Source organism: Diospyros lotus, chromosome 2 (assembly GCF_014633365.1).
Source record: "Diospyros lotus cultivar Yz01 chromosome 2, ASM1463336v1, whole genome shotgun sequence".
Lineage (NCBI taxonomy): Eukaryota > Viridiplantae > Streptophyta > Magnoliopsida > Ericales > Ebenaceae > Diospyros > Diospyros lotus.
Genome location: NC_068339.1, coordinates 9,580,377 through 9,603,559, shown reverse-complemented (window position 1 = coordinate 9,603,559; position 23,183 = coordinate 9,580,377). Strand labels below are relative to the sequence as shown.

General features: G+C 38.0%; 1 protein-coding gene across 1 annotated transcript; it reads left to right on the top strand.

Annotated features, from left to right (window-relative positions):
* The first annotated feature begins 3,955 nt into the window (after positions 1-3,955).
* LOC127795553 (probable pre-mRNA-splicing factor ATP-dependent RNA helicase DEAH5) lies at positions 3,956-22,982 on the top strand. The gene is made up of 2 exons (XM_052327313.1): positions 3,956-7,321; positions 22,480-22,982. The coding sequence occupies exons 1-2, from the start codon at positions 4,131-4,133 to the stop codon at positions 22,871-22,873; spliced, it is 3,585 nt and encodes a 1,194-aa protein (XP_052183273.1). The 5' UTR covers positions 3,956-4,130; the 3' UTR covers positions 22,874-22,982.
* The last annotated feature ends 201 nt before the right edge of the window (positions 22,983-23,183 follow it).

The window sequence follows — 23,183 nt, the reverse complement described above, 5'->3', positions numbered from 1 at the left end:
ATATTATTAAAATTTAATTTATGCAATAATAACAAATAATTGAAAATATTGAAAACATTAAAAAATATGGACGATTTTTTATGACTTAATTAATAGTTTAAGTTGTCTATTCATATTTATCAGAAATAATATTTATTTTTTTATTAATTAATAACATTAAAAAATTCATTGATTATTACTGATACACACTTTTCAATTTTTAATATCAGATAATAGAGCAGTCTATATGCGAAAATCGAATAGTCCAAAATTTGAATGTTGCATAATACATTTTCAGAGGGATTCAATAACATGTTTTTAACTGGAAGGAATATTACTTCTTGAAAAAAAAAAATAAATATAACTTTTTGGTGGAAAACTATATGCAATAATATTAAAAATATGGATTTTGATTTATATTATTGAAATGTAATTTATATAATAATAACAAAGCATTGAAAATATTGAAAACATTAAAAAATATGGACTATTTTTTATGACTTAATTAATAGTTTAAGTTGTCTATTCATATTTTTCAGAAATAATATTTATGTCTAATTAATTGAGGGATTAATTGATGAGAAGATATGATAGAAAATATTTATTTTTGATTAATTAATAATATTGAAAAACTAATACAAATTTAATGTAAATTTTAGAGGCAGCTTTCGGGTGGGAAACTATTTACAAGAACTCTGTTACTTTAATATATATTAAGATGGGACTTCATTTAAAAGATAGACACGATTGTTTTGGGATAATCAGCTGGGGACAACTTTTATGCAGTTACATTAATTATTCACTACCATTATTAATTAGTTGGAATAATCAAATAATTAATATTTTAAATTTCTGTTGTTATTATTTAAGATGATACATCATTTAAAGGTAGACACAATTTTTTTTGCTCTTCTTTAGTTTTTTATTAGTTTAGTTTTCAATATGACATTCACACTTCCTAGCAGTCGCATGTTTTAAGATAATCAGTTGAGGGCAACTTCTATGCAGTTACATTAATTATTCAATACCATTATTAATTAAATAATTAATATTTTAAATTTATGTTGTTATTAAAATGAAACATCATTTAAAAATAGACACGATTTTTTTTGCTCTTATTTTGTTTTTTTATTGGTTTAGTTTTCAATGTGACATTCACACTTCCTATTATTTTTTTATTGGTTTAGTTTTCAATGTGACCTTCACACTTCCTAGCAACCACACGTTTTGGAATAATCACTTGGGGGCAACTTCTATGCGATTACATTAATTATTTACTACCATTATTAATCAGTTGAGATAAAACCACACGTTTCGAGATAAACACACTATTCAGTCCTATTTCATATCACCTCATTTCATATTATATTCGGTCTTGAAATGGCTTCTTTGTTTCAAATGTTGAAGTCTATGAATTCTACTCGAGCTAATCGGGCAATCAAAGTACGCATGGTGCGCAAGTGGGATTTGCCAAGGTTCAAAGTGAGGTCTCATATTAACTCCGTGGAAATAGTCTTAATAGACCGTGAGGTAAGTTTTTTTTACTCACTATTATGTGTAAAAATGCAATCATTGTCGCATGTAGGACTTTATTTAAAAAAATCAGTATTTAGTCATGATCAGTTATACGTAACTGTGTCAAGAGTTACAAGTCAGAATGGTTTAAAGATACTAATATGTGATAAGGAAAGAGAACAAACAGAGTCAACCACAAACGTTATATTCAAAGAAGTTTTTCAAAATTTATAATATTTAATCTTATTATAAATTTTATTTCCCGTGATATTTACAATCTAATAAAATTAAATTGTGGTATTTTCAATATTTATTAAAAGTTCATATATTTTTTATGTTTCCGTTTGTAAATTCATTTTATGTGCATTGCACGGGTGAAGAATTAGTTATAGTTATAATATACGATACATAACAACCCATGATCTCAAATCGCGGACAACAAATACCTATCCTATAATCTAATTACCTTGTGACTTTAACCTTTCAAATAGTTATCACATCTCGACTAACAAAATTATTGACATTGAGTATAATTAGCTGGGGTATACAAAACTACAATCCTATTCCTAAGTAACTTCTCATTTTTTAAGTGTTATTTATTTAACTTGGTTGAATCTCAAATAAAGGCACATGAGAATTTATCTTGAACACTAACTAGAGATAATTTTTTATTCTTGTTGATAGATACTTGGCTGTCATTGTACAATACAAACCATTGTTTTTGCCATCTAAATCTACTCGACAGGTTGTGGATATTAGTAGCAACAATATATAAAGATAGATATATGGAATTTTAGAGTTGCCCAGTGTTTTTTATCTAATAATAAATGAATAATATTTTGTTATTTTATTGTAAACATTTTATTAGAATATCTATTTATATCAATGTTTTGAAAATTAGAAAGGAGGTATCAAATTGAAGGGGAGAGATTTATGATTCATTGGTTAGACTGTAATTGAATTAGAATGTATTTTTATAAAATAAAATAAGTATATATTAATTAAAAATTTATAATACAAAATTAGGGAAAAATTAAATTTATCACATGAGGCTTAATAAATTTAAAAATTTATTATATGACATTAATTATCCTACAATTAGAAACATTTATACAACTATGCTAATGCAAATTTATGGTAAAAATAAAATAAAATTCAAGATCATCAGTTTTATCACGATCTTTGTAAAATATTGACTAATTTTTTAACAAACAATATTTAAATATGAACCAAAATAATTTTTTGATCAATTCCTAATTTAACCGGTGATACTGATTTATATCATTAATCACAAAAACCACATTATTTAATGAACTGTGGGTGTAAAATACATGTTTAGGAAACAAGAAAAAAAGGGGAAAAGGAAATTACATCAGTGTCCCTGTATTTTCGCAGATCAAATAGTAACATTTGTTTACATAACAGTTAAACTTAAATTTAGGAATATAAACAAAAATAAAATTCAAGATAAAAAATTTAATTATTAAAATATTATATATGTATGTATTAATAAAATATGTAGATGATTCTTAAATAGAGAATATCACTTATTTTCAAAGATCTCAAATTATTTTCATTCACTACTTCAACTATATATGACTCAACTGAAGAGTTGACCACTATGTTTTTTTTTAATTTAAATCAATTCCATTCTCAATTCAACTTATTAAAACTGTCAATGGTGTTGGATTTTCAGAACAATGAGATAAGATTTATAAACAAACACATACAATGTGTTAGAAAAATAACATTTGACAAACTGTAATTTTGCCTTTAAAACTTAAAAAAGCAATAGACATCTTTTATATATACATATATATATTTAAAAAAATATAGTAACTTACAGTTAAACTCGTAATATTAAAATATTTAAAAACATAACTTGTCACGTTTCTAATTAACTAAGAAGGTTAGGGTTATAAAAATATTTTTTTGTTTTTTTTAATTTTAATTTTTATTAAATAATTGAATTTCCATTTGCGAAATAAAAAACCCATGTTTTTAATTTTTCTAAGATTGGATCGTTTGAATCCTCTCATGCCCTTTGTGTGGATATTTCTTATAATTTTTTATGTACAAAAGATAAAATTATACTATGAATTAAAAAATATCAATTTTAATATTTTTTAAATTTTATTAAAATAAATGATACAAAACTTTAGGGCCGATTTTTACTTGGAATTTATAAAAAAACAAAACTTAAAAAAATAATTAATTGTGTATTGGATTTATTAATTTCTCTTCATATTTTATTTTTTGTTTAATTAGGCCGTGACATTTTGGGGGCTTGGCCCGGCCCAACTTAGCCTGTTTCACATTTCCCCCTATCTCTCGACTTGTACAGAAGAGCCCAACCCAAGCCCATTCTGGACCCCGCAGCATCTAGTTTTTCAATTTTGGCCCTTTTATTTCCTACCGACATTCTATGCAGACCCGTAAACTTTCCATTCCAAAGTTTAAAAATCTCTCCCAAGGCCCTGGATGGACTATTTACGATTTTCGCAAAATCCCTCCCTGAAATAGGGTTTCAGGGCCAAAAGTGAAAGGTTTCTGGTTCTATACTGGTTCTGCTCTCAATTTGGCTTTCCATATATCTCTCTGTATATAGACATCTCCTGGTTTTTGAGCATTCATCAATGGCTCCGGACGCCAAAGACGAGGGTGGTTTGAAGAAGTTGGAGTACTTATCATTGGTCTCGAAGGTTTGTACGGAGCTGGAGTCTCATCTAGGGTTTGGCGACAAGGTTTTGGCGGAATTCATCACCGAGATGGGCCGGAACTGCGAGAATGTGGAGGAATTCGACGCGCAGCTGAAGCAGAACGGCGCCGAGATGCCTGATTACTTTGTTCGAACTCTGTTGACGATAATCCACGCGATTTTGCCTCCGAGGCCGAAGTCGAAGTCGAAGAAAGATGGCGGTTCTGATGGCAAGAAGCCGAGCTTTCCTGGCCTAGCGATCGCGGACAGTAGAGATAGAGTGAAGGAGATCGAGAAGGAAATTGAGATGGAAACGAAGAACCGGCTTGGAGGCGATGAGGAGGAAGAGGAGCTGAAGAAGCACAGGGATAGAGATAGGCGTAGGGATAGGCACGGGGAAAGGAGGGAGAGGCGTAACAGAGGGGAAAGCCGGCGAGACGAGGATGACGAAAATGGAGATAGGGATAGGCATAGAGATCGGCATGAGAGGCATAGGAGAGATGGATATGAAAGACGTGGTGGAGATGACAGGGGCGAAGAAGATAGAGGTAGGGGGAGGTATAAGAACAGGCATGATGGGCATGGGAGAGATGAGTATGAAGAAGATGGCGAGATGGAACGAAGAAATGGCAGGTATCAGTCGGATGAGCCTGAGTTGTATCAGGTGTACAGAGGCAGGGTGTCAAGAGTAATGGACACAGGTTGCTTTGTTCAACTCAGTGATTTTAGGGGGAAAGAGGGTCTGGTCCACGTTTCGCAGATTGCCAATAGGCGAGTTGGTAACGCCAAAGATTTTGTCAAGCGTGATCAGGAGGTTTTTGTGAAAGTAATATCGGTTTCAGGTCAGAAGTTGAGTCTGTCTATGAGGGACGTGGATCAGAACAGCGGAAAAGATCTACTTCCGTTGAAGAAAAGCTCAGATGATGATGCTTTTCGGACTAACCCTTCAGGGGCTAATGCTGGGGGACCAACTAGTAGGATAGGTCTTTCCGGGATTAGAATCACTGAAGAGGACGGTGTTGCCCCATCGCGCAGGCCGTTGAAGAGGATGAGTTCACCAGAGAAGTGGGAAGCTAAGCAGCTAATTGCCTCTGGTGTTTTGGATGTGAGTGAATATCCCATGTATGATGAAGAAGGGGATGGCATGCTGTATCAAGAGGAGGGTGCCGAAGAAGAGCTAGAAGTTGAGCTAAATGAAGATGAACCAGCGTTCTTACAGGGACAAAGCCGGTATTCTCTAGACATGTCGCCCGTTAAGATCTTCAAGAATCCAGAAGGGTCCTTGAGTCGCGCAGCAGCACTCCAGTCGGCCCTGATAAAGGAGCGGAGGGAAGTTCGAGAACAGCAGCAGAGGACAATGCTTGATTCTATCCCCAAGGATCTCAATCGTCCGTGGGAAGACCCAATGCCGGAGACAGGTGAGAGGCATCTTGCACAGGAGCTTAGGGGTGTTGGCTTATCAGCATATGATATGCCTGAGTGGAAAAAGGATGCTTTTGGGAAAGCCTTGACTTTTGGGCAGAGATCAAAGCTTTCTATCCAGGAACAGAGGCAGAGCTTGCCTATTTACAAATTGAAGAATGAATTGGTTCAGGCTGTGCATGATAATCAGGTCCTGGTTGTAATCGGTGAGACAGGATCAGGCAAGACAACGCAAGTGACACAGTATCTTGCTGAAGCGGGGTACACTACCAAAGGCAAGATTGGCTGTACTCAGCCCCGGAGGGTGGCTGCTATGTCTGTAGCAAAGAGGGTTGCTGAAGAGTTTGGCTGCCGATTGGGTGAGGAAGTTGGATATGCCATTCGATTTGAGGATTGCACTGGACCAGATACAGTGATTAAATACATGACTGATGGTATGCTTCTGAGAGAGATTTTGATTGATGAGAATTTATCTCAGTATTCAGTTGTAATGCTTGATGAAGCCCATGAGAGGACAATCCACACTGATGTCCTTTTTGGACTATTGAAGCAGCTTGTTAAGAGGAGACCTGACCTTCGTTTGATTGTCACATCTGCCACATTAGATGCAGAGAAATTTTCCGGGTATTTCTTCAACTGCAATATCTTCACTATTCCTGGAAGAACTTATCCTGTAGAGATACTCTACACCAAACAACCAGAGAGCGACTATCTAGATGCTGCTCTGATTACTGTTCTTCAGATTCACTTGACAGAACCCGAGGGTGATATTCTCGTCTTCTTGACTGGTCAGGAGGAGATTGATCATGCATGTCAGTGTCTTTATGAGAGAATGAAAGGTTTGGGTAAAAATGTCCCTGAATTGATTATTCTACCAGTCTACAGCGCTCTTCCAAGTGAAATGCAGTCAAGGATCTTTGAACCTGCCCCTCCTGGAAAGAGGAAAGTGGTTGTGGCAACCAATATTGCAGAAGCATCACTGACCATAGATGGGATATTTTATGTGATTGACCCGGGGTTTGCGAAGCAAAATGTGTACAATCCTAAACAAGGGCTTGATTCACTGGTCATAACTCCTATTTCCCAGGCTTCAGCTAAGCAAAGGGCTGGTCGAGCAGGACGAACAGGACCTGGAAAATGTTATCGTCTCTACACTGAGAGTGCTTTTCACAATGAGATGTCCCCCACCTCAATTCCTGAAATCCAAAGGATAAATCTTGGAATGACTGTTCTTACTATGAAAGCTATGGGGATAAACGATCTTCTATCTTTTGATTTCATGGATCCACCTTCTCCCCAAGCTCTCATTTCTGCCATGGAACAGCTGTACAGTCTAGGAGGTCTGGATGAGGAGGGGCTTCTGACAAAATTGGGTAGGAAAATGGCAGAATTTCCTTTGGAGCCACCATTGTCAAAGATGCTACTAGCAAGTGTAGATCTTGGGTGCAGTGATGAGATTTTGACAATCATTGCTATGATTCAAACTGGAAACATCTTTTACAGGCCTAGGGAGAAACAAGCCCAAGCTGATCAGAAGAGAGCCAAGTTTTTCCAGCCTGAGGGAGATCATCTGACATTACTTGCTGTGTACGAGGCTTGGAAGGCAAAGAATTTTTCTGGTCCCTGGTGCTTTGAGAACTTTGTTCAGTCGCGATCCTTGAGGAGGGCACAGGATGTCCGGAAGCAGCTTCTCACCATAATGGACAAGTATGTTCTTTTATCTTTCTATTGCATTATTACTTAATTATTCTTTCTTACTAAGGCTATTGCTCAATGCATTACTTGAATGCCTTTGTTTACAAAATATTTACTTGCACCTCCTGCTAAAGAAATGCATGCTTCTTTTCTCCTTTTAATTTCATCCATGCTTATTGCTCATTCAAACGTATTTTGCACATTTGTCTTTGTCCTGTTCATGCCCCCACATAGTGCTATTAAGACTTGATATGTTGTCTTAATTGTGTCCATGTTGGTAGTATTGAGTAGAGTGGATATGGAAAACATTTGCAACTTGACTTTTGATTACTCAGTTTTTTCCTTCCAAATGGTTTGCACATTTTTTGTTAATGAACATCCTTTTGTTGTTCTTTTTGTCCATGTACCAAGTGGACCTTTTGTTTCCTTTCTTGATAACTAGTAATAACATATCAAGCCTTTATCTCACTATTTGGGATTCAGGGAATAGTCCATATGAATTGTATCTCACCAAACAGTTCTGTCTATTGCCTTATTTAAGGCCCTTATAACTCATTACTAATAACTAAATAAGAATGCATTAAAGAAGCATCAAGAGATGTGGCTGGCTGAGAAGAAATTGGGAGGTGTAAAAGAGACATCAGCAAATGCTTTGTACTCTCTACAACTATACAGTATCAACCAAGTAAAAAAAGCAATTAAGATCTAGCCTGTCCCTGCCAGACACCAATTTAATTATACCATGTGGACAAAAAAGTACTCCTTAAGCTATGCAGCTGAATCTCAGAGCACCAAAAGGACTTCACATTGAAGTTTATCATGAGTACAGGATGCCGGATGATTACTCCCTGCCCCTGCCCCGGCCACTACCAGTACATTCAGCTATAGAAACTCTATAAACCAACAAATGTCTTGGTTGTGTAGGTGCCCCAGCACAATATCCCAAGTAGTTGGGCATTGCAAACTGAAGATAATTGGACATAAAAGCCTCCAGAGCGGCCATAAAACACATCTAGAGATGAAATAGCAGGAAAAGTTTCTTCGAATCTTAGCCCTCCACATTATCTAAAGCTTCCCCCCCTCCAAATTGATAATATCAACAAATTTCTGTGATCTGGCACACTGATTAGATACCCTTTTGCAATTACACTCCCCCCCCCCCTCCCCCCCCCACACACACAAAAAAGAGGAAAACAAAATACATCCCTAACTGCCCATCACCAAGCTGACATGATCTAGGAAATCCTCACACACTGACTAGATGCCCTTTTGCAACCTACATTTATAGACAAAAGAGACTTCTCGAGGGCCCTATCACTCCTAGTGGACCCATATACTTGAGAACCATTTTTGCTCTCTTTGATGCCTCTCTACTATCCATTTACAAGACCCTCTCCCCAAGGAGGAATTTGTTGAACGTTTCTATTGCTAACCATCTCATCCTAAAACCATCTTAATAGTGACCGTGTGTTCCACTCCATCAAAGGTTACTCAAATTCCTTCCCTCAATTAAGAAGTCAATTTACCTCCTTTAAGTCTCCTGGCAAGATGTAGGACTTAAAGGTGATTTGAAATAATTTGGTTGGCTCCATGAAAAATTATGTAAGCTAAGCATAACTCCTTTCAAAAGATATATATGCTTGAGCAAGCTAGCCTTTCCTCAAATCTTAATTGTTGGGATTGATTGATTGATGTAAATTAGTAATTGATGTAATTAAAATTCCTTTTTTTCCCTTAGTTCTAGGGATTTGATTGATTTTTTTTTCCTATATATACTGTAATCAAGTGGAAGAGAAATAAAATACCAAGTTTTCTCACAATTGTTCACATCCCTCATAGCAAGAGTCAAGTTCTTATCTTTCAATGCTTCGTGAATAGTCCTTGGGACAATTATGGAGCCAAGATTTGAAAGAAACGCTGAATGCTGCAAAGATAATCGCTGAGAGGAAACAAATTGAGAAATAGGGTGTTAAGTACACTTACAAGTACCCTTCCTCAATGCAATAGGCCACTCAAGATCAATAGGGTTTTGAAAGTTAGAACTACCAAGTTCCAAAATTTCATTACTTGATGTCGGGTTGGAATTGGTGAGTAGCTCTTGATCCAAATTAGGCTATGCTCTTCTTGAGTATACAAGTGTAGGCTCCTTATGCTTTCTTGTCTCTTGCTAATTTAGAGGTTTCAATGGTGAGGCTGTTATAGGGGAGGATTGCTTGCTCATCATAGTAAGGTCATTGTCATGATCAGCTGCTATAGGCAAAGGCAAAGGTTGGTCTTGGGTAGTTGTTGCAATCAAGGGTTGGTCTTAATTAATAGTGTTCTAAAACGCACTAGGCATTAGTCGGGCGCCAGGCTCTAGTCTGGCGCCTAGGCAGACTGTTTTTTTTTTTTTTTTTAATTTTTGATATATATAAACAAATTATATATATAATATAAGTTTATATATATAAACTAATATATATATAAATTATAAACTGATATTATATATATATAAACCGCTGATGGCTATTATCGGAGGGCGAAGGAAGAACAACTGCGAGAGAGACGTTTGCCGATGGCATCCAAGGGGCCAAGAGAGACGACTGGGGCGACAACTAAGGGGCCCAAAGAGATGACTAGCGGCGTTGAAGAGAGCTTTTGAAGAGGCGATTGGCGGTGGCGGCGTGCAATGAGAGAGGTTGAGACAAAAAGGCCAAGTGGCAATGGCTACCCCACAAGAGATGGTCGGTAGTGGTGAGTTAGAGAGAGAAGGGGAAAGCGACGAGAGAGAGAAAGGGTAAGGGGAAACAAAAAACCTAACATACAAAATGGATTAGGCGGCTGATTAGGCCATAATTAGCCTAGGCGTTTCATGAGACTAGGCGCCGTTGGTACCGATTAGCCAGGCCGGCACCTAAGGGGGCCGATTAAACCATAATCATGGCTGCTAGTGGCCGCCTAGGCCAATTTTTAGGTCACTGTTGATTAGTGTCTGTAGGCAAAGGCAGAGACTGGTCTGCAGGCTGGTCTTTGTCAGTTGGTGAAGGCTATAAGGGCTGATCATGGTCAATTGCTGCAAGCTGGTCTTGGTCAGTTGGTTGGTGAAGGCTACAAGGGCTGATCATGGTTAATTGCTACAGGTAAAGGAAGGAGAAAAGCTTCATCTTTTGAATTGGAATAGAGCTCCCCCTGAAGATGAATGTTGGGAGAAGGGAAAAATGGTTGATCTTCATGAAAGGAGACTTCAAGAGATATAAAGAACTTTCGAGAAGGGGGGGGTGATAACACTTGTATCCCTTTTGAGTGTTAGAATAACCAAGAAATAGGCATTTAAGTGCTCTAGAGTCAAATTCAGTGCGATTGATTTTGTGGGCGTGGACAAAAGCGATACAACCAAAGACCTTGAGAAGTAAATTAGTCAAATATGGTAGGTGAGGGTAGGAAATAGAGAGTTTTTGAAGGAGACTTTTCTGGTCAAGGATTCGAGATGGGGTTCAGTTGATAAGTTGTGTAGCAGTTAAGACTACTTGCCCTAAAAAATAAGATGGAACATGGGTGTCAAAAGAGAAGGGCTCGAGTCACATTTAGAATCTTCTTTATCTTAGCAACCCCATTTTGCCAAGGAATGTCAACACAAGAGGACTTATGAATGACCTGTGAGATTGAAAAAAAATGGTGTAGGGAATGATTAAAATATTCCTTCCCATTGTCTATCTGAATACGCTTTATGTGAACCCCAAATTGAGTATGGATGAGTTGAAAGAAATATTAAAAGATCTTTGGAACTTTAGATTTTTCTTTTAGCAAAAATAACCAAGTGACTTGAGTGTAGTCATCAATAAAAGTAATGAACCATTTAGCCCCATTTAGATTAGAGACTTTGGAAAGACCCCATACATCGGGATGAATTAAATCAAAAGGAGCTGAAGTTTTTATTGATGAAGGTGGAAAAGATACACAATGGTGTTTAGCTAACTCACACATTTCACAATGAAAATCAGTACTAGAGACTATTTAGGTGATTTGGCTTTAAGAGAACCAAAACTGAGATGACCTAAACGTCTATGGTGAAGCCAAATATCAAACTGTTTAGGTGATTTGACTTGTGTTTCAGCAAGCTGTTTCTTAGAAGCAACAAGAGCCTGCACATTATCAAAAAGATACAAGCCATTCTGGACTTTAGCAGCTCCAATCTTCTTCCTTGATATCCGATTTTGAAATACACAAATTGTTGTCAAAAAAGGTAATAATGCAATCTAAGTTTTTGGTTAGTTTATAAATAGAGATGAGATTAATAGTGAGTTTTGGTACATGAAGGACATTAGTTAAATGAGGAGAAGGTGTTAAGGTAATGTGGCCTTCACCAGCTACAATAAGAGAGGATCTATTGGCAATAGTGATTTTGTGATGCCCTGAACTTGGTGTATAGGAAATAAATGAAGTAGAATCATGAGTCATATGGTCAGTAGCATTAGAATCAAGTATCCAATAGTTAGGTGGAGATGTTCCAAAAGCATTAAAAGAAGAAGAAATAAGACACTTACCATTCCAGGCAAATGAACAAGAACTAAGGGACTTGGAAAGTGTATCAAGGAGGCTTTTCAGTTGTTCAATCTGTTCTTTGATATCAATACTCGATGAGGAAGTTTGTTTTGGTTGAGAGTTGTTTTGATTAGTGAGATTAGCTTGGCCATTGGGAATTCCTTTAAAACCTCCCAATCTGCAAAGTGGTTGTTCTTTTCCATGAAGTTTGAAACAATTTTCTTTCGTGTCTTGGTTTCTTGCAGTAGCTACACCATAAATCATCTTTGTTGGACTTAGATCATGTTTTAGCTGCAGCTGGAGTGGTTTTGTTTACTGCCATAGAAGATCCAGCATATGGTGGATCAAGCATGGCAGAGCATCATGTCTCTTCTCCTTGAACAATAGAGAATACTTCTGAAATAGGAGGCATGGGATCCTTTCCTAAAATCTACACTCTTACTTGGTCATACTCTAGGTTAAGTGTTGGCGTAAGGAGATTCAAGAAAAGGGAAAGAAGCCAGTTTTTGCTACTTCTAGAATGCTGAAGGTTTTAGGAAGTTTCTAAATCTTGTTTAGGATAGTTTCCTAAACTCAACTTAGGATACTTTCCTAATGTGTTGTATTGTAATCTTTCCTAAAACTATAAAATATTAAAAGGCTTTTCGTTCAAAGTTTTCATGGTATCAAAGCCTGGTTTCTGAAATCACTCTGAGTGTCATTGCCTTTAGCATTCTCCGGTTCTTTCTGGCCTTTATCGCCATTAGTGCCCTCAAAGTCTTTCCCATTACTTTGCCTTAATTACAATAGACTACTCCATCCTCTTTTTCCGATCATGTTTGAAATCTCTGGGATAACTCCAGCTATGACTTCAAAGGGAACCAACACGGTTGATACTCCAATGGGAGGCTTGCCTACCAGGAATGCACCAATCTTACCGATTGGATGGGCGGAATTACTTGCAGTGGGCTTAGTTGGTCAAGACTTTCCTAAAAGGGAGAGGGAAGCTACATCACTTGACAGATCCAGGCCCCAAGGCATCAAATCCCAAGTTCTCAGCTTGGGATATAGAAGACACCATGATCATGTCATGGCTGTGGAGTGTGGAACACTATGCATCTTGAGGTTAGTAAAAATTACATGTTTTTATCCTCTGCTAAGGATATATGGGAAATAGTTAGGCATACCTACTCTAAAGTCCAAGATGTTTCAATTATTTTTTAGGTTAAGATAAAATTGAGTAGCACTAAACAAGGGGGGCCTTAATAGTCACTGAGTACTATAACAAAATGAATGGATATTGGCTGGAACTTGACCACTACCAAGACATTAAAATGGTGTGTGGAACAGATGCAGCCACTCTCAATTCTATTCTTGAAAGAGAGAATTGTGGAGTTTTTGGCTGGGCTCAACACTAAAGTATGACCAAGTAAGAGTTCAAATGCTTGGAAGGGAAAAGCTTCCATCTCTCAATGAGGTTTTTTCAGTTGTTAGAAGTGAGGAGAATAGGAGAATAGCAATGCTGGGGGAAATCAATTCTGAAGGATCAACCATATTAACTAATAAGGAGAAGGGTCAAGGTTCAAATCACAAGAAGGAAGGACTGATGGGCAGTTCAAGTCACATGGGAAAGAAGGTTTGTGGTGCTCCTACTGTAAAAAGCCAAAGCATACTCTGAGAAACCTGCTTCAAGTTGCATGGGAAGGAGGCTGTGTTGCAAAAACTAGGGTGATTTAGAAACATATCCTCTAAGAATCAAGCCTATTTTTCCAATAAGCAAGAAGAGATTGTGGAAAAGTAGACTTGGTGACTGAATTGGAGCTGAACCAACTGAATCCTAATGAAATCAGCAAACTCAAGATGTTCCAGAAAACCCTTCAAGATGGATCATGCTCCATTGCCCAGCAAGGTAACCAGCCAGGTAATACCGTTAATTCTAGTTCTTTAATAGACTCAAAAACCAATAGGGATGATATATGGATTCTAGACTAGGAGCTACATATCACATGTCCCATAACTCCACTGTTTTTGACACCTATAAACCTCTTGAGACACCTAAACAGATTATTATTGCTAATAGAACATCTATTCCTATCAAGGGTCAAGGAAGGGTTACTCTTAGCCCTAATCTTCTTGTTAAACAAGTTTTACATGTCCCTAACTTGTCAACCAACTTGATTTATGTCCACCAACTTACTAAGAATCTCAATTGTCGTGTTATTTTCTCCCCACTCTTGTAAATTTCAGGAAATGTCCATGAAGAGGATGATTGGTGCTACTAAGGAGAAGAATGGGCTATATGTTATAAAGAGGGAGATCTTGCAACCTAACAAAACTCAACCTAAACTGGCGTGCACATCTCAATCTCATTCATCCCATCTTGACATCTGGCTTCATCATTACTGGCTAGGGCATCCACCTTTTCATTTACTTAAAGCTATGTTTCCTAATTTGTTTTAGCAAGTAGATCCTAGTGCTTTACATTGTGATGTATGTGAAATTTCAAAACATACTCGAGTATCCTATCCTATTAGTAATAAAAGGCCTTCTCACCCTTTAGCTCTAATCCATTTTGATGTTTAGGGACCATCTAGGACTCTCAATTGTTCTGGGCTCATCTCTTTTATAGATGATTGCACTAGAATGATTTGGGTATTCCTTTTAAAGGATAAGGTTACTGTTAATATTGTTTTGCCTTATTTTTATTCAATGTTCTTGACCCAATTTGGCTCTCCTATTCAGAAATTTAGGACTGATAATACAAGGGATTCTTTTAATCAACACTTGCATCCCTTTTTCGAAAAAAAATGGGGTTCTCCATGAGTCTTCCTACATCAACACTCCACAACAAAATGGAATGGCTGAGAGGAAGCTGAGACACCTCCTAAATGTCACTAGAACTCTCCTTCATCATCATAATGTTCCTAAATATTTCTAGGGAGAGGCAGTTATCACTGCAGCCTACCTAATTAATAGGGTGCCATTTAAGATCCTTGGTCATCACAGTTCTTTCTAGTGCCTTTCTTCTTATTTTCCTTCCATCAGCTTGCATACCCCTCTTCCTCTTAGAGTTTTTGACTATGTAGCCTTCGTCCACATTGTCACAACTCAAGGGTAGTTAGAAGGGTATTATTGTAATAAGGTTGTAGTAGTTAGTAGGAGGCATTTTGTGAGTTGTTAGGAGCACATGGGTGCTATTTTTCAGATTTCATTTACTGTTGAATAGCCTATAAATAGGCCCTAGTATGTAGAGAAAGGCATGCTGAAACAATATAGTGAATTCATATGTTCCCTCCATATTTTCTCCCTCTCATTCTTCCTAGTTCTCTCTCATTTCTCTTAATTTCTGCTCTATATCTCCCTCTAATTCTCCTCCGTTTCCCTCCCAAATCCGTCCTAATTCCTTCCTAGACCCTAGCTAAATCCTAGGGACGTGACAAATGGTATCAGAGCAAGTCCTTCCTCGGCTGTGATTTCGATAATTCGTATCAACTCGGTTCGAAATTGAGAAGCGAAACAAAGCCGGTTGATTCTAGGCTGTGACTGGCGATTTCGAGCATTTGTTCCAATCGGAGTTTGAAGGACTTGAAAGCAGATTGGAACCGAGCAGAGCCAGGCTAACCTCGGCCAGAATCCCGACGGTGATTATCGGAAGGGCGAACTAAAGTGGAGCAAAGAAATTATCGGCTAATACTGAGGCGCATCAGAGTAGCAATTCCGTGAAGTTAATTCAGCAAGTCCACAAAAAGAATCGGTTCTCTGGAGACTGCTACGAGTATTGATCGAGGTGAGCAGAGGCGAATTAGAAGCCACCACTTGCGTGGAAGTGGATCGGTAGGGCCAGAGTGTCAGCGACTTCTGGCCATTGATTGAGTAGCGATTTAAACGAAAATTAAGGCATCGAAGAGAAGCCGATCGAAGCCGACAGTAATTGCAACTGCTTTCAGTGACCAACTCAAATCAGGTAGGAAGAGGAGTTAGGCAGCGGAAGTTGCTTCGGAAGCGAGACAGTGGACGGTGATTGGGTGGCAACTCTGTTGGGGGAATTTGACTCGCATCGATTGGGGTAGAAAGCGACTAGTTGCAAGGCGGAACTGAACTCAAATTTGAATGGAGAAGCCGAGCAAAGCAAACATCGATCGGAAGTGAATCAGATTTGAAAGGTGAAGCTGAGGCGCGATTGAAGCAGAGTCGTGGGCGATTCAAGAATTCAGAAGAATTTCAAGTAGATGTCGGTGATTGGGTGAGACTGGGCGATCCTTGAATCACTTTGATTCCGGCATACTTGCTGCTTGTGGTTGAGGCGGGAAGGTAGGCGCGGTGAGGAGCGGAAAAAACAGGTCTAGGTCATTGCATGTGACTGAGTCGTGAAAGAAGGTGCGATCAGAAACGGTACAGGGGTGAATTTCGGCAATCTAGAGGAATTATTGCGAGCGGGATGATACTTCTCTATTATTAATTTCCAGCGGTGATTTTCGTTTGAGAGTGGGAGGCGACTTTGATGTACTGCAATGGAACTGATCATTCCTCGGCTGTGAGTCAGGCATCTCCCAAAGCAATATTAGCAGTGATCAGTTGCAGTCGAGGCAAAGCAGCGACCGAGGCAGAATAGGTTACTGAATTCAGGTTCCAGTGAATTTAGATTGGCTGAACTTGAAGCTGCTAAGTTGCGGCAATCGATTATCAGTAGGTCTGGGTGATTTATTGAAGCAATTTCAGTGACTGAATTTCGGTGAGTTTGGAGTACCGAAATAAGTTTTCGAAGGGTCTTTGGAAGCTGATCAAGAGGCTGTTACAGGGTGCAATTTCAAGAAATTGAACTGAAGAGATGGCCGAAGGACTAATTGCTACAACAAAGGAAATTAAGGACCTTCGTAGGCAGCTGGACCATTTGTTGATAATGTGTTCACATAAATTTCAGATTGCTAATGGGACTTTATCGACCTCAATTCCAAGTGTTGATTGGGCCACTATTGCTCCATTGGCTATTCCGGTATTTGACAGGGATAGGCCAAAATGGTGGATTCGGCAATGTGAACGGGTGTTCTACCAACACCAAGTAGATGAAAAGGAGAAGGTAAAAATGGCTGCAAGTAATTTGAGTGGAATTTCATACGTTTGATTCCAGAATTGGAGCTGGGGAAGGGTGGAATTGAGCTGGCCGCAGTTTGTAATTGACTTGTGTAATCGGTTTAGAGAAAGGATCAAAACCTATATGATCAATGGAGCTTCTAAGGCTGTTAATCTAGAGATGCAAGAAGCTGATGAGGAAGAAAAAGAAGCAGTAGAAGGGATCGAAGAATTGGGGGATGGCAGTCCAATGGTTGGCAGCATCCCAAGCACTCTCACTGGTACTGGAAATCTAGCTGCTAAAACCCTCAATATAACACTATTGGAGGAGGTAACTGTTGAGGATGAAGCTGAGATGTTTGTTAGAAATCTGGGAGCCAAAGATCTTGGAGTGGAAACAATCACAACAGCCTTAGATTGTGGAGACCTTAAATCTATTTCTCTTGAAGGAATAGGAATGGAAGGAGTTGCTAAATTACCTACTATGGATCAGGTAACTCCAACTGAGAAATTAGTCAATTGGGAGGAAACTTGTGCCTTAATCGAAGTGGATAACCAATGGAGGGCAGTTCAAGAATGGTTAGAGGTTAAGGGAGGCCGGAGGATGCTTGCATGATACTGATTACACTAAAACTTTTCAGCAATATGTTTCTGATTTGGAGCAATGGAGGAAGCAGAAGGATAAAGCGAAACAAGATGAAAGGAAAAAAAAGGAAAAACAAGATAAGAAGAAGGAAAAACGAAGAAGAAATCAATGGGTGAAGATGGGCATTGGATAAAGAAACGATAGCTTGGTTGTAATAAGTTTCTTGGGGACAAAAAACCTTTCAAGGGGAGGGGAATGTCACAACTCAAGGGTAGTTAGAAGGGTATTATTGTAATAAGGTTGTAGTAGTTAGTAGGAGGCATTTTGTGAGTTGTTAGGAGCACATGGGTGCTATTTTTCAGATTTCATTTACTGTTGAATAGCCTATAAATAGGCCATAGTATGTAGAGAAAGGCATGCTGAAACAATATAGTGAATTCATATGTTCTCTCCATATTTTCTCTCTCTCATTCTTCCTAGTTCTCTCTCATTTCTCTTAATTTCTGCTCTATATCTCCTTCTAATTCTCCTTCGTTTCCCTCCCAAATCCTTCTTAATTCCTTCCTAGACCCTAGCTAAATCCTAGGGACGTGACACACATTCCTCAACAAGCTTAAGACAAGCTGGACCCTAGGGCTCTTAGGTGTCTCTTCCTTGGTTATTCTCTTACCCAAAAAGGATGCAAATGCTATCATACTTCTACTAGGGAATTTTTTGTTTCAAAGGATGTGACCTTTGTTCAATCTCAATCTTTCTTTGGTCCACTAACCTTGGTCTCCAGGGGGAGAATCACTTGATTGGTGACAAAGGTTTAGCTCTTCCTATTTTGAACTTAATCCCTCTCAAGACATCAGAATCAATAGGTAATCTTGTTAATCATGTTCCATCTATTGCTTCAAACCTCTCTTTTTTATAGTGATCATCACTTAGTTGTTCCAAGTGATCACCAAAGCCCTAATCAAGCAGGCCAAACAAAGACCTCATCCTCGATAAGGTTCAAGGGCTCCCCTTTTGTGTAACACAGAAAACGACAGTCTATGTCTCACCCTCAGCAAGGATCAACATTTCATTCCCAGCCAAGTACTGAAATGGTTTGCCCCCTTAATCCTGTTCATTCTTTCTCTACTGATTTGGATATCCTTATTGCCATTAGAAAAAGAGTTAGAAAATGCACTCAACATCCTTTAGCCAACTATCTTTCTTACCACAAGTTGTCCCAGAAACATAAAAGCTTCTTGACTTCTCTGACACCATCGTTATCCCTAAATCGATGGATGAGGCCTTAAAGGATTAGAAATGGAAGCTAGCCATGCAGGAGGAAATGAGGGCATTAAAGAAGAATAACACATGGGATATGGTGCCAAAGCAAAGGGAATGATTCCAGTGGGCTATAGATGGGTTTTCAACTTAAAATACAATGTAGATAGATCATTGGAAAGATACAAGGCCCGATTGGTGGCCAAAGGCTACACCTAAATATATGGAATTGACTACTTGGAGACTTTTGTTCTGGAAGCTAAGATGACCACGGTAAGGATTCTCTTATTCTTGACAGCCCACTATGGATGGAAACTATAGCAACTAGATGTGAAGAATGCATTTCTTCATGGTGATTTAGAAGAAGAGGTCTTCATGGAGTAGCCACTAGGATTCAAGGAAGGAAACGAAGGTGAAGTATGTAAACTTAAAAAGGCCCTCTACGGCCTCAAGCAATCATTGAGAGCCTGGTTTGATAGGTTCTCCAAAGCCATGAAGCTTATGGGATACCAACAAAGTAGGGCTGACCACACTCTTTTTTAAGCACTCAAGGAAGGGAAAGGTGATTGTATTATTGGTTTATGTGGATAACATCATTGAACAGAGAAAGATATGGATGAACAACAGGTTCTAAGAAGCAAGCTAGCTCAGAACTTCGAGATTAAGGACCTAGGATCACTCAAATACTTTTTGGGAATAGAGGTAGCCTACTCCAAAGAAGGTATTTTTCTATCCCAATGCAAGTATATATTGGATCTCTTAAAGGAGACAGGTTTGCTGGGAGGAAAAAGAGTGTGCATTCTAGTGGAACCTAATGCTAAATTAGGGGGAGACACCAGCAGTCCACCCATGGACAAAGGAATGTATCAAAGGTTAGTAAGGCTATTGATTTACGTGTCGCATACTAGGCCAAATATAGCCTATGCAGTGGGTTTAGCAAGTCAATTTATGCATTGTCCTACTAAGAGTCATATGCGGGCTGTGAGAAGGATATTGTGCTACTTGAAAACAACCCCAGGCAAAGGAATCCTATTCAAAGCAGGTGGTTCTTTGGATATACAAGGGTATACAGATGCAGACTATGCTGGATCTCTAGTGAATAGGAGATCTACTTTTGGATGTTGCATGTTTTTAGGTGGGAATTTGGCCTCTTGGCGAAGTAAGAAGCAAAGCATAATGGCAAGATCGAGTGTTGAAGTCGAATTCAGGGTTATGGCACTCAGCCTATGTGAATTGCTATGGATAAGGATTGTGCTAGCAAACTTGAAGGTTGCTGTCAATGAACCAATTAGGTTATTTTGTGATAACCAATCGGCCATAAGCATTGCTCATAATCATGTGCAGCATGACAGGACTAAGCATGTGGAGATTGACCGGCACTTTATAAAAAGAAAAGCTTGAAAAATGTATAATTCAAATACCTTATGTTCCTTCCAAGAAACAGGTGGTTGACCTTCTAACAAGAGGATTGGCAACTAGAAGATTTAAAGACCTAATATACAAGCTGAGAATTATGGATATTCATTTACCAGTTTGAGGGAGAGTGTTGGTGTAAGGAGATTCAAGAAAAAGGAAAGAAGCCAGCTATGGCTACTTCTAGAATGCTGAAGGTTTTAGGAAGTTTCTAAATCTTGTTTAGGATAGTTTCCTAAATTCAAATTAGGATACTTTCCTAATGTGTTGTATTGTAATATTTCCTATTATAATCTTTCCTAAAGCTATAAATATCCAACACTATAACTAGGGTTGCATGTAAATAAAATATTAAAAAGCTTTCTGTTCAAAGTTTTCATCAAGACCAGCAAGAAAATCAAAGATTCGATCTCTCTCCACAAATGCAGAGTGTTTGAGTATCTTCAGAGCAGATCATTGTCATATTCTGGTAATGATTGATCTTAGACCAAATACTAGTAAGAGTGTTGTAATAATCAGTCATTGTCATCCCTCCCCTCCTTGCTTCATAGCTGCAGCCTTGGTCCGCAGCTCATAGATAACTATTGCATCTTACTTCATTGAATAACTTTTGTGAAGAGTCTCCCAAATGTCATGAGCAGAAAATAAAAACATGCAATTTTTACTTATTTCTAGTAGCATGGAGTTCCAAAGCCATAACATAGTCATGGCATCTTCTTCACTCCATGCCCCAAACCTTGGATTGGTAGAGCTAGGGCCCTTGCTGGTTAGGTGAGACAGTTTTTCACGCCCCTTTAGATAGGTAGAGACTACTTGAGACCATTGCAGATAATTCTTTCTATGGAGTCGATAAGCTGAATTGATAGGATGGAGATCACTACGATAGCTAGGTGTATTTTCAGTAGTCTGAGAATTACCCAAGAAATCAATGGAGTTGATTCCCTAATGGAATATGAGAAGGATTTGGAGTGATTGTATCAGAAATTGTAGAGATGGTAGTGACGATATCTGCCAAATAGATGCAGTGATGAGGACTGAAAAAGGTTGAGGGTTGAAAGTAGTGGTTGAACAATAATGAAGACTGTAACAACACCAAAAAAACTTAAAGGATGGCGGCAGAAAAATTAGGGTTCCAAGAAAGAACTCTGATACCATGTAGAAGAAGATGAAACAAGCTGAAAGAACTGTATATTGATTGCTTGATCTATTTTTGGGTAGTATGCGGTATTTATACACAATACTTGGGTTATTTCCTATATTCTAGGAACATATTTGAATGTTTTAAAGATAAAATACAACAAAAAGAATTTAAAAAACTGCTGAGATATCTTAAATTATCTGCTGCCTCTATCTCTTTATTTTTAGAGTTTTCTAATCTCCAAATCACTTTATCATTTTATCCTTTTATCTCCTATTTTTCAGCCATAAGATTAGGAGAAAAATCCAGTTGTTATTCGAATTATCCGTTAAGTAAATTGTGATATTTCCAACAATAAAAATACAAAAATCAAACAATGGACTACTAAATAATAATTGAAATGCATCACAATATGTGAAATCATCTCAATGCTACCACCTAGAGGATATTTGGCCAAACCTGTAGCTACTATAGAAATTAGAACCTCTTCCTCTACTCTCTCCAGGACAATCATCACCATTGTCAACCACGTCAAAGTTCTCCAATCACTTTATTCTTCTCTAGTTCATCTTTGTTGACATTTTGGATCTGGAAAATCCCTCTGGTGCATTAAAGGAAAAGCCCCTTCAGTGGAAACCCTCTTGTTCCTCGAAGTTTTTCCAGTGCTGGATCTTGCTCTTTTCCTTACTTTTACTCTCTTAGAAAAATAAACTAGGTTGATAACAGTCTTCATACTAGCAAATACAACCTTAATTGATTTCATATGAAAGACACGATACCAGGTGAATACTTTTGTTTCTTACAGTAGTAATTCAGATTGTGGAACATCTTGTCAAATGCCAAGACGATAAACCCACACATATTTTACTGAGGCACTCCATCTGTTGCAATAATAACCAAGTACGACCATCTGTTGTCCACACCCAGAGAGATTGGAATAGATGCGAATACCATTGTGTTAAAAGCCTGTGTAAACTTTGTTATTTTTGTTCATTGTGTGTAACATACCAAATATTAATCTTTGCGTGTAATGTAGTATAGTATATCAAGTAGCTTCATATTCTTTTTTCTTGTCTAATCTGTAATTGAGCAAATGAACAGCAGATTCTCCTCTTTATGCTATATTCAAAGAGAGATGTCTAACTTACGTAGATTTCTAAATGGTTCCCCCTGTTTCCCGAGTTGCTAACGGATGCCATATTTCAGGTATAAATTGGATGTTGTGAGTGCTGGAAAGAATTTCACCAAGATAAGGAAGGCAATTACTGCTGGGTTCTTTTTTCATGCAGCAAGAAAGGATCCACAAGAAGGTTATAGAACTCTGGTGGAAAACCAGCCGGTTTATATTCACCCCAGCAGTGCTCTTTTCCAGAGGCAGCCAGACTGGGTCATCTACCACGAGCTGGTAATGACCACTAAGGAGTACATGCGGGAGGTGGCAGTCATTGATCCCAAATGGCTTGTGGAACTCGCACCCAGGTTCTTCAAAGTGGCAGATCCTACAAAGATGAGCAAGCGCAAGCGTCAAGAGCGCATTGAACCACTCTACGACAGATACCACGAACCAAATTCTTGGCGTCTGAGTAAGAGGCGCGCTTGAATATTTGTTTCCTTCCTATGTTATCTGCAATGTTCAACTAATGATCATCAACTTCTACTTTGTAACTGTTAAAAATGTATAATGTACAAAGATAAATTTTGACACTTCATCTTTAGTATCTTCCAAGAGTCAACTGTTTAGCTGGTTGGTAGAGATTTTTATCTTTAGTTAACTAGGGCCTGTTTGGTAGTCTTTATTTTTGATTTTTTTTTGGTTCGTTTTTATTCAGAGAAATGATATAATGTTCGAGGGAAGAAAATAGGCATTTAATTACTTGATTAATGGAGTTTTTTTTTTTTTATGTCTTTGT

Excerpts from the sequence above, each read along its gene's own strand:
- LOC127795553 (XM_052327313.1), top strand. The coding sequence starts at position 4,131 with ATGGCTCCGGACGCCAAAGACGAGGGTGGTTTGAAGAAGTTGGAGTAC. Across the intron at positions 7,322-22,479 it reads CTTCTCACCATAATGGACAA|GTATAAATTGGATGTTGTGA; the intron begins GTATGTTCTTTT and ends GCCATATTTCAG.